Source organism: Coloeus monedula (assembly GCF_965178545.1).
Source record: "Coloeus monedula genome assembly, chromosome: 3".
NCBI classification, from domain to species: Eukaryota; Metazoa; Chordata; class Aves; order Passeriformes; family Corvidae; genus Coloeus; species Coloeus monedula.
Window position 1 is genome coordinate 22,484,931 of NC_138783.1, and position 12,268 is coordinate 22,497,198.

General features: G+C 39.2%; 1 protein-coding gene across 1 annotated transcript in view; it reads left to right on the forward strand.

Moving 5' to 3' along the window:
- Positions 1 to 12,268, forward strand: part of GSK3B (glycogen synthase kinase 3 beta) — a 149,655-nt gene that overhangs the window by 80,429 nt on the left and 56,958 nt on the right. Inside the window, exon 4 of the mRNA XM_082278654.1 lies at positions 11,965 to 12,075. Within this exon, the coding sequence (XP_082134780.1) occupies positions 11,965 to 12,075 (111 nt within the window). The remainder of the gene's footprint in view (positions 1 to 11,964; positions 12,076 to 12,268) is intronic.

Here is a 12,268-nt window from a genome sequence, read left to right on the forward strand (position 1 = left end):
TGTTTTCGTTCAGTCCAGGTTTAAAAGTTCCTTGGTTCTTTTAACAAGGGCTTACAAAGTTTAGTTTTAATGTGAAATTAGAATGCGTTCCTTATCTAAGTATGTATCAGCATTTTATAAACCATAGGAGAATTCAGGATGAAATGGACTTCAAGATGGCATCTGATCCAACCTTACCCTTAAAGCAGAATCATCCATGGAGTAAAAAAAAAGTCATTGTGGTCTATGTGGGAGTTAATGTAAGTTGTGAGGTTGGGAAATGAGCTAGATGATCTTCTGAATTTTCTCTGATCTTTCTATATATTGTTAAAAATATGTATGTAATTTTTAGATAATTTATATAAATGCTGCCATTATGTTCATTTTGTAAGGCAGATTGCGTCCTTAGTTGTCTTCAGATGCTGGTACACTTGTCTGTAGTGCTGTGAAGGGCTGTATATGAGAGCTGATAGCTACTGGCAGGCTGTTAACTGCAGGTTCATAAAGTGGGTCAGCAGACTGAGAGGGGCAACCCACCCATTTCATGGTCTTTGGAGCCAGAAAAAGAGCTGACATCTCCAGGATAAGTTGCTTTTGGCAGGGCACTGCAGTCGTGTGCAGTGCACAGGTGGATAATTGGAAGAGATCTGCTGATGCCTCTCTGAGAGGTATTTTGGGGGGCACCTGGCCCTGTACCTTGCCTGTGCCTATAGAAAGCTTGCAAAACCACAGCATTCAAGGAGAAATATGATTTAGGGGTTTTGAATTATTTTTTTGATCAACTTCCCTTTTCCTTCCTTGCCCTTGGCTGGTGATAACAAGCATTTTCAGCTGTGGCTGTTTTGTGGGTAGTGCGGTGTCATTTTTTTAAGCTGTATTTTATTCAGAAACAGAAATTCCTCAAGTAGCATGAGTGCAAAAAGGAAAATACTGTGAAGGCGGGTTTGGGATTTTTTGTTGGTTGGTTGGGTTTTTTTAAGCAGCTTGTAACTTGACTGGAGCGAAATAGAATTTCCTGGACAAACAGAAGACAACTGCCTTATCTAATGGCTTTCAAAAATCTCCTGCAAACAGTGAGTTTTAAAACTGCTCAGAACTCTGTCCCAGGAGCTTTTGTTAACAGTAACTTGAGAAAAACTCTTTTGGAAACCTTTAAATGACATTGAGCTTGAGACTGGATTTTCCGTTCTGCTGTTTCAACTCCACATGGCTGATTCTTGGCAGCACTAGTTTTGCTTTTAAAAATGTGGTCTCTGTCCATGGCCAGTGAATCTTTATGCTTCAATGAAAAGTTTTCTTCCACGTTATTTGCTGCTCTTTGGTCTTCATGCCTCTGCTCTGTACCTTTGAGATTTCCACTGCTACGCTGTTGCAAAATAGGACAAATGGGTACAAGTCCTTGGGGCCATCACACACCCAGCAGAACATGAGCAGTGTAATGCTGCAGTTCAGGTTGCAAGGTCTCTTGCAGTTCAATACAAAATGACACATAATTGGCTTGCAAGTATTTCCATGTAGGTGGCAGCATGTGAAGATAACTGTGTGATAGCATGCGTGACTCCTGCCCTTTCTTGCAGCTCTCAGGAAACACCTGCAGAAGAAGCTGTAGCAAACACAAGCTGCGTGTTAGCACAGCAGCTTGCCACAGCTTTTCCTCCATGGACTAGGAGGTATAACAGGCTGTTGTTCTTGCCTTGTAGCAGACTGGTGCTCTGCTAGGAGGAAGGGGGCTGGAGTTTTTCTGCTGCTTGGGAAAAGCTCTAGACAGCAGCAAGTTGGTGTTCTGCTGAAGTTTATGTGGGAAGGAAGGAGAACTTTTCTTATGTTTTTGTCAGTTTTGCGAAGCAATAACATCTTTTCCTTTGTATTACCCTCATAATAAAACTTTCTGTCTGGGGAGTGGAGAAGGGAGAAGAGTGTAATGTCCCATCTGGTAACCAGGAAGGATGTGTAGGAAGCAGTTGCAGATACAGATGATACGTCCCCAGAGGTTTATATAAACTGATTATTGAAACCAAGTCCAATGGAAAGAGTAATATAAAAATCCAAGAATTGTGTAGCAGAAAATGTTTAGTGATGAGTTGGGCTTGCAGTTGTTGACTGTCTTTGTAAGGAACTTGATAATCCTCTGCCATTAATCTGTGTTTGTGATAATTAAGTCTAGCAGTGATGGGAAAATCTCAGAGGTAACTAATCCTGCTGATGTCTTTAATGAAATTTTGATACTTATATATCAACCATTCTTTTGCATAAAGATTTTCATGCCACTGTGCTTACTCCACCTGTTCATGTTGCTTGGACTTCTCCCTTCCTCCCTGGTGCTTGACACCAGCTTCTCTAAGCCCAGAGACTTTTCTTTCTGTGGTTTTTTTTTTTGTTTGTTTGTTTTTTTTGTTTGTTTTTTTTTGGGGCCGGTGTCCAAGAAACTTAAATCTGTCTTGATTTAGAGATACTGCAAAGGATTTCTCCAAATCCAGTCAGACTGGCACTCTTTGACAGCCATGTGCCTAACAGTCACTTTAGTTCATTTTAATTGCTAGGTGTTTTTAGACACTGGGAAACCTTAAAACTGGCTTCATTTTAGCAAAGCAGGGTTTCATTCTTGATTAGAAAACTGGAAAAGTATCAAATAGAAAAACAAGTCTAAAAAGCACTTGCTAGTAAGACCATTCCTTAGCTGCATCCAAGTTGTAGCCCTAGTCTATAGATATTTGGAGCTCTCCATTAGGTGTTTCTGCAGGCTATCTGTGGAACTGGTTGAAGGGTTTGAGCTCCCTATCTTTTCTTTTTCCTTGTGATGAACTCTCCTTTTTATGTCTCCCATTTGCTTAAACTTCTTTCCTGCTTTTGACAAAAGCCATCAAGCCTTAGCAACATGAAAATGGTGCATCAAACATGGCTTTGGCTGATTTATTTTCCTTTCTTTTTTGTGACTGGATGACTCCCTCTTGTCGGAGCATCTTTGAATTTGTATTGCCTTTATATGGCAAAGTGTGTATGTGTATATATATACATGCACGCATATATTTTTACCTTTATGTGTATATATAGATATAAAAAGTTGTTCTGAGTACTGACTACATATTAATCATGTTTGACTAATGATTTCTAGTCCAAAAGAGCTCAAAGGAGGTATGTAATTTATATTAAGATGACAGTTGACAGGCTTGGCATTCAGGTTTCTGCTATAAACTATTTCCTCCTTGATTCATGCTTTTTGAAAGTTTACAGACATTTGTCAGACCTGTTGGATAACCCAGTTTTTTTCAAAAGTCTCTTCCTTAATGAATTTTTCAGAGTAGATTTTTTCTTCTTTTGAGGCTGTATGAGATATCTGATAGCAGGGCACTGACTTTTGTAGCTGTAATGTGCTTTTCAGTAATCTAAAATGTGTAATTAATTATATCTGGTGGAATGAGCCAGAGGGAAAGAAAAAATAACCAAATAATGGGTTAAATTGTGTATGAAAGATTTTCCTGGTGAAAATAGTCACAAGTCTTTTCCATGCTGTATTTCTGATTCATGGTTTTCAAGGTAATTCTTGGAGAAAATGGGCAAGATTTTAGGGCTAGCCAGCTCCACTGTTTGATAGGTTTGGTATTATGCCTTAGAATAAGATCTGGAACAAGATGCCTGGTTTGCCTGTCAGCTTTCCACTGTAGATCAGACTGTATTAGGAAGGCATATATTTCAGGGTTGATTTTTGCTACATTTCCTTAATTTCAGGAACTGCTTCGCATTTAGCATGATACAAAAATGTAGGTCTTGATTTACATTTGCAGGGGGAGATGGTCTTGCCACCTGTCCTTTCTAGCCTAATTCTGCTGAGAACCTCTCAAGCCATGTTTCCAGGCAGGGGAAACATGAATATAGTCAATAATTCCTCTGACTCCTTTGCTTAGAGTACTCCCTGATGTTTTACAGAATGACCTAACTTCTTAAATCAGTGGCTGTCAAGTAAAATTACTTAGGCTGTGTAAAACCTGAAAAGAGTTCCTAACTCCACTCTTTTTATCCCTCACTATTTCTGGTTAGGTCTTTGTGGCATTTCATAACTGCCAGGCTTGTATGGATATTTTTGAGTGTTTAATAGACTGATTGATCCATACTTGTGTCCAAAAGAGGATGAAAAGTTACTGGAGGCATTTGTTTCTGCATCAAATCATGTAAAAGTAAATAAAATTTTTGTTGAGTAATTGCACCTGTGGTTATGTCCCTTTAGTTTTTCTTCTTTAAGGTGGCTTAGTATTCAGAGGAGTCAAGCACAAGTGGAAGCGGAGAGAGATCACAAATAGGCAATATGCCGATGCTTTTTTGGAGGCTGAGCTGGCCCTTCTGCATGCTGTAATTGATGTCAGGTCTTATTTATCCTTGGCAATAAGGGCATGTAGCCAAAAGTCCATGAAGACTCAGGATGGAAATTTACTCCCACAGACTTAGGCTGAAGTTTAAAATGCAGGAGATACACGTTGAGCTGCATCTATAAGCTTTTGTGCACTATCTCGTGCTTTGGCAGCACTGTATTAAACTGCAATGAAGAAGTTTGGAAGAAGGGGGCAACTGTCTGATTTGCAAGCTTTTGGTGTTTATTTAAGTTCATATCCTTCTTATATCCTCCACCTTCAGAGAGATATGAACATTCTTTCTTGCAGGAGTGTTCAGGTGACTCCTGGTGTAAGGATCATCCATTCTGTTCACTGTTGAAACAGGAACCATTTGGTTTCTTAGTTTAACTTTTTTTTTTTTTTTTTTTTAAAGAGGAGGTGCTGCATAAAAAGGTTAATTAAAAGAGCCTTGAGCCAAATTTTGCACTGACAGTCTATGTGAATGCTTTGCACCAGCCTAGTAATGTGCTGAAGGGCCATCACTAGAGATGAATTTAATAACTACCATTCATTCAATCCCTGGCAGATCTTCTGTGCTGTCAACAAAGGAGCAATTAATGCCAATTATGAGGAGTTTTTGTGATGTTGGTATCTCTGTAGTCCTTGCCTGAGGCCTGCCAAGCTCATTTCAAAAAGGGCACCAGTCATCATATAATGATTATCAGTTACTGCTGTTAGGGTTCGCAACATGCTGGGAATTTCCTTAGTTGTAGTTATGAGCAGTCTCTGGTTTTGAGTAGGTTTTGTTATTAGAAATAGCAGTTTTATCTGCTGTAGTGGTAGGGCTTCACAGGAGCAGAGTAGGCAGCAGTGACTAGATCATCCTCAGTGTGGGAGGTGCATGCAGTGAAAACAGGAAGCTCAGAGATGTCTCTCTAGACCAGTGAGCCATCCAGTACATCTGGCTGGTCGCTCTTCTGTTCTCAAGTCACTCCTCTGACAGCTCTAGCTTGTGCTCTCATCTTCTCAGTGTTGGATAGGCTTTACGAAAGCAGCTTGTGTTGTTTGTCCTGAGGCAGGCAGGTAGTTTGAACCATTGCTGTGTGTTGTCTTGCCTGGCTTTTTGTCGTGGATATATCCTGATTCAGAAATTCCTACTCACTCTGGAAGGTAGTGAACAGTCAAGCAAACAGTGGATCTCCAAAGACTCTGCTTTTTGTTTCCATCACAAGGTATGCAGGACAGTCCAGTGATCTGAACATCATCTATTAGTTTTCATCTTCCAACAGATTTATGGCCAGTTTATGGCACAGTCCCTGCTTGGGAGCTGGGGCTCAGATATCCACAGATCACTCATGTCAAAGACGATAGCTGAGTCTCACCTTTTCGATGTTAGGCAGATGTTTCCAACTTCATAGAAATTATTTCTCCTTGGAAGTACAGCTGTAAGCTTAAGGACTTCACAGGGCAATAATAAACAAGAATCATCTAGGAAATTATTTTAATGTGTTACCTTTTCCTTTATGGTAACCTCTCTTTAGAGGGGAAAACTAGGTCAGAAAATGTCTTGGGGTTTTTTTTGTTTGTTTTTTTTTTTTAATGACAAAGAATGTCTTAGTGCATCACCTAAGAACCTAGATTCTTTCATTGATCAGAGGTAGACAATGTAAACCAGATGGCTTTGAACAAGTCCCAAGAAAGTTCTTAAATAGGAATTTTATTGGGAGGGCTGGCTTCTGGCCTTATGCTACCATCACAACTGATCCAGTTGGCAGTTCCTACCTACATAACATGACTGTTTTGCTGAAGAGTAACAAGTGTTTACAGAGCAATTTGGCAAGTTTTGACAAGTAGGCATAGGAACAGAAGTTTTGGGACAGATCTCAGTCACGAAGAGTGAGGGACTAGGAAAGGAGATACTTTGCCCAACATTTGCAGTACTCTTAGAAAGTATTGGTATCTTTCTGAACACTGAAGTTGAGTCTCCAACTGTTCTTACATCCCTGCGTTTATCTGTGTGAAACTGCAACTACATCTCTGGGCTTATAGTCCCTTTATTTTGGTATCAGCCAAAGCTCTGTTTTGAAATAGATGTGGTTGTAAACTGAAAGTAAAAACAGACACACATAGCCACTGGATGTCACCATTCCTTCATACAAATAAGGTCAGCTTGCACACCTTCTGCATTTTCAAATTTTTCTTTTGTATCATGTCTACTCAGTAGTTAGAGTAGGAAGGCTGCAAATTTTTGCTTTGTCTTAGAAAGTGTGTCCAAAGTCTTTGTATCTTTAACGTACAATGTCAGCCTTCAAGATAAGAGAAGGAAGGTGGGTCTTGCATGGTGCTTGATAAAGGGGTGTGAAGTGTGTGGTGGTTGTAGCTTTAAGAAAAGTAAAATAACATTTTTTTGAATGTAGGGCAAAAACTGTGTGACTTTGAACCTTTTGTGTTGTCTAAATCTGAACGCTTAAGTCAGGGTGAGTGGCATATTTTACCTCATGCTGACACTCTAGTGTTCAAATAATGCACTCTCAAAAAAGGCATAGTCTGCACGAAATGCTGAAAGGCATTTTCTTGCTTTCCAACTCAAAGGTAAATCCCTCAGGTGCTTTTTGACACAACCCTTGCATAGCTGCATCTTCTCAGTAACTGCTTGGTGCAGCACCTACCTCCAGAACATCATCAGTGGGGTGCTGTCATATGGCAGTAAAGAAAACATCCTCTTGAGTAAACTTACTGGTTTATTTACCTCATGTAGCTGTAATACTGAAACCTCGGGATAATTTTAATAATGAGAACTACATCTTGGAGGCATATTACTTAATTTTAGGCATATGGCTTGTCTGCGTTTTGCTTGAATAGGCATATAAAGCAAGTTTCTTCGGAGTGCAATTCCACTTTCGCTTCTCCAAATGCAAAGTTAGTTTAAGAAACTCTTGTATTGTTCATCTCCTCTCAGTTGTGCTCATACAGTTGATGAGGTGGAGTCCATCGAAAACAAGTGAAAACCCATCAACAAACCACAGCAGAAGCACTGTCACGCTGTTACTGATCTGCCAGGAGATCAAAACTGAAATGAGCATGTTGATCACTTTTTCCAAATGCTGAGCAGTAAATATAGTCACCCTAGAAGAGAGAGCACCCACAACAGTTTCTTAACCTTTTTATCCTATTACTTGATGTTCAGAGAAGTTTTCCTTAGATTCTAGGTAGGCCTTGACAGTTCAGGAGTACTTCCCAGTGTCTTACTAGATGCTGTCATATTTTAAGAGTAAGAATTTTCCTTTTGCTGTCAGTCTGATGTTGGCATGTATGACCCCCCTGGTTTCTATCATCATGGTGGTAAATAGGGGAACTAGTTGGACTGTGACTTAATATTGGTTGCTGCTTTATATATGCCCATTGTAAATGCAGTGTGTCTGATACATGAAAGTAAAAGCTAACAAAAGCTTGTAGAAACCACTCAGGATCAATTTGAGGTTTGTTAAGGTAGGGAATGATCATAGAGAAGCAATATTTTAACTTTCACTGCAAGGAACAATCTAGAAAAGTGAATCTTTGAATTCAATTGCTATTGTTTTATTTTAATTCAATAGCTGTTTCTTTATATTGGCCTCAAGCACAACTGGAGGGTGCTTTTAACAGATTACTTATGAGGACTGAAAGACAGAGGAGTTTTAAAGTGGAGTTTGAGACCTCCATGCAACCTTTCCTTTGTCAGTAAGGTAATGTTTTCAATTTCACTCGGTCCTCAGCCACATTGTGTGTAATGCTCAAGTACTTTCGTCCTGTTTTGTCTCCAATTTCTGGCACAAGAAAAAAACCAAAATTGGTAAAATGTTTTGGCTCTTGTGTCCTAGTCTTTCTCATGCCTCTTATTATGGTATAGGCTATATTACTATTTACTTGTATGAAGTATTTCCCACCAAAGTGAAGCAGTGCCTGAATTGGTGGTTCTTGAATGGCACAGAGAAGTTTGATGGCAAAGCAGTGGTTATTTTGCTGTGGCTCATTTTGGAGCAATGCTTGTCAACTGAGGATTTATCTGCCAAGTGACAAAAAGCAGCTTCTAGCACTTGATGCAGTTGCTGGTACATGAGCCGCATTGCTGAATCCTAACAAAATACTTGATCCTGGGTTTCAGGATCTGGCTTTCTGCCTTTCCCCTTTTTTATTTCGAAGTGTACATGGTCATAACCTTAGCAGCAAGCACAGGAGAATATAAGTACACATAAGCATTTGACCTGCAGCAGAAAGCTAGTAATCCCAAGGTCTGTAAAGTTATTTAATGACATCTTGTGTTTGCTTTCTGTAGTTCATATGCTGCAGCTTCCTCTGGACTTTTCTGTTCTCTGTAAGTCATTTCAGAGATACTTCTGACAGTCGGGTTACCTTGGTTTGTTCCCAGACCAGCAGTTTTGAAACGGCAGTATGGAAACAAGTCACTTGTGGAATATGTGGTGAGGTTTCCTGCAATGGAAAGATAAGCCTTGATCGTCCCAGTTGATCCTCGAGCAGTTGGCCTCATTTTACAAGCTCTTTGAGCTAACCCTGTTTCCTATTGCAATACATCTGGGTCACTGGAAAAATATGTGTTTAGAAGGAATGCATGAGGTAGGCAAACCAGGTTACATCATGCTCTGAGCTTGTTAGGCCGTGACTGCTTCCTAGCTTGTCCTGAATCTTGTTCAGGGGAATCCAGGTAACTTGGATATTATTTTCATCCAGTTTATGCTCACTGAGAAGGATAAGGGCTTGTGAAAACTCTTTCCTGTATGTTTATCAGACCAGTGCCAGGTGACATCAGGAGGATGTCACTCAAAACACTTGAATAATCTTTAATTCATTGTAGTAGTTATTAAGAGAACTTCAGAACTCAGTTGTGTGTGGTAGGAGTGGAATATGCTGCCACTTACATGGCCAACGGCGTAAGCCTGCATATTGAAGCTGCATATTGAAGTTCTGGGTCCTTCAAGTGGTACATCAAAACTTGTTAATTGATGGGGGGGAAAGGTGTTCATGTGCCTTTGTGTTCTGTGGGATAGATGTTTACACAGGAACAGTGCCACACAAAACTCATGCTGTTTGTACAGGTACTGTGGACAGCATCAAAACTCAGAAGCAAAGCCTCCATCTCTTAAGATTCAACTAGCTCAAGGTTTTTTGTGCTTGTGTTATGTCATGCTATTGAACTGATCCCATTTTTAGTAGAACATAAAATTAGAAATAAAAATGGAGGCACTAAAAGCAAAGCAAAATGATATGAACTAGAGAGTTGTTCTGTAATTCTCAAATCTCACTGTTGTGAAGAAGTGTAGAGAGGGTTTACTGATGATATGTTTTACTGTTTTACATGTGTCCTTTTGTTTGTACTATGAGAAGATGATAATAAAATCACTATAATTTAGTTTTTACTCATTTTTTTCCTCTAATCTCTCATGTAAATCTTTTTGATACATGAAACATGAATCCTTGCATCAAAGTTGCCAGTGTCAGTAACAGTACTCAGTGCAGTGATTTGTCACCAGTAAGACTTTCCCATCCTCTGAGAGGCAGACATTTAGCATATTCATCAGGTTGTATCTATGCTGAAGCAAACAGAATTCATATTCATGAAGCTGTTTTCTCTCATGGTTTACAGATTGCCTTACCAGGCATAAGCTAACTTTGGATTTTTTAAGACATTTATTTTTGGTATTTTATAACTAAACCTTGAAAGCTCTGACCTAAGAAGAGGTGGTGGATGAATTTGAAGTGAGAAAGAGTCAGGGAAAGGGCTTGAGTCAGGGAAGGAAGACCTTTTCTTGTTACAGGGTAAGTGCTAAAATACGGGGTTTTTTCTTGCATACATTTGCACATCTGTGGAGTTCCTGAGCCATCTGGTATTCCCTCTGCATTGCTGGTGGTTGTCCCTTCTAATCCATTTAAACAATATTCTTTCCCCCAGCCTCGTCCCTAGAAGCCTTCACATTGTTCCTGGTTCCTGGGATGGCACTGGGAGAAGCACCAGCACAGGCAGGGCTCTGGAGGCTGCTGCTCCTTGTCTGTATTTGAGAAGTATGATAAGACCTGATACAAGTTGGTGGTCCATTGACATTTGCTTGGTGTGGTGTGCTATTGCCACTGTCATTTAAGCAACGATATTAAGAAAAGAGCATCTTTTTGTAGGGAGGAATTACATAGGTAGTGCCATGCAAGGTGACTTGGTCTATTAGGAAGTATTGGTAAGGACAATTAAATGTCCTGAAAATACAAGCCTTTAATGTCAAATAATGGTGAACAGAGATCTTGATTTCTGAGCCTTTAAAAACACATAAAAGCCGCAGTTCTCTGCATATGTATTCAAGGTGTGTATTTCCCTGTGTGTTACCGTGTACCAGACTGCTGCTCTTTGCTGTGGCAGGACAGCAGAGCACTGTGAGAGTAACACACGTCACTCTCTGCTTGAAGTGATGGGTCAAGTCACAGTAGTTAGTATTAAATTGCTGTAGCTAAATGAGCTTTGGGTGTTAAGGTATGGATAGCCAGCAGGTCTTCTGACAAGGAACTCTGGTTGAAGACTTGGGAGTTCTGTGCTGTTTCCATCCATGTAAATTCTCTGTTGTCTTTCTCTATAGAAAGTTCTAGCTGATAATATAGCGGGCGCAGGAAAGGTTACTTCTAGTTAATTCAACTAGCTTTCAAAAATAATTTTTCATGCTGATATAGTTAATTATACCCACCCCCCAACATTAAATGTATTCACAATCCTGATAGGATTTGCACTGAAGACTGCATTAAAATATCAAAAGTCTCTGTAAGACCTGTTTTACTGCTGAAAATTCTCAGTTTTGCAGTTAGGCACTATATGATTATAGTACTTTGTCATTTAAGTCCTCTTTGTTCCTTCTTTCCTTTGCTAATGTATAATAAAGTACTTTATAATGTAACAAGGTACCTTATTATAAAGCTACTTTTGTTGTTTCTCTGTGTTATGTTCCCATGAACCTCTAGCCTAATCCTAGATACTAAAAATTATACTTGAGACTTTGGTTTTGGCTTGTTCTCTTTTGCCATGAATAAGTTCATATGTTTAAGTTGAAGATAACTGGGACATCAAAATACATGTAAACAGAATGGTTACAAATGTTATCACTGGCTTACTGTCTACAAATGGTTAATATGTTTTAATCTCTTAATAGCTGTGAATTCAGTAAAATCAAAGTAACATTTCTAAAAGATGAAGGTTGTTTGAACTTTTTTTGATGTGTTGTTGTTGGGGGCTGAGTTTTGAACTTTTAAATTTGCACTTCTTTGGTTTTGGCAGGTAAGGGACTAAGGAGTTAATAGGCGCTTTAAATAATGATGCAGATGTTACCTTGAAATACTCTCCTAATGAAATTACTGACTGGGCAGAACAATTATATCCTTGTCTCCATTTATAATCAAAAAATATCTTACATTGGAGACCAGAATAATTAATATGACTTAAACATAAGTTTGACAAAAGTATTAATGCACGAGTGCAAAGCCTAAATAGTTCCGTGGCAGTTCACATGCTAAAGATGGGACTTAAAAAATGTCCACAGCTTTCTTATCTTTAGGTTTTTCTGAACACTTTAATTGTACTTCATGCTTCAAATCTAGTGCTGATTTGTTTTTCTTCTCTATTCTCTTTCAGAAAGATGAGGTGTACCTCAACTTGGTGCTGGACTATGTTCCTGAAACAGTATACAGAGTTGCCAGACATTATAGTCGGGCCAAACAGACACTCCCTATGATTTATGTCAAGGTAGGTAACTGACAGATGTGGTTAAATGAAGAAAGATATTATAGAAATAGACTGGATACTCTTTTCTGACATAATAGTAGATTTTCTGAAATTTTTGGAAGCAAATCTTGAGACAAGGAAGCAAAATTAGAGTTATTAGTTGTTATGGCAAAAGAAGAATAGAGGGTTGAGACTTACACAAGCACTCCCAATT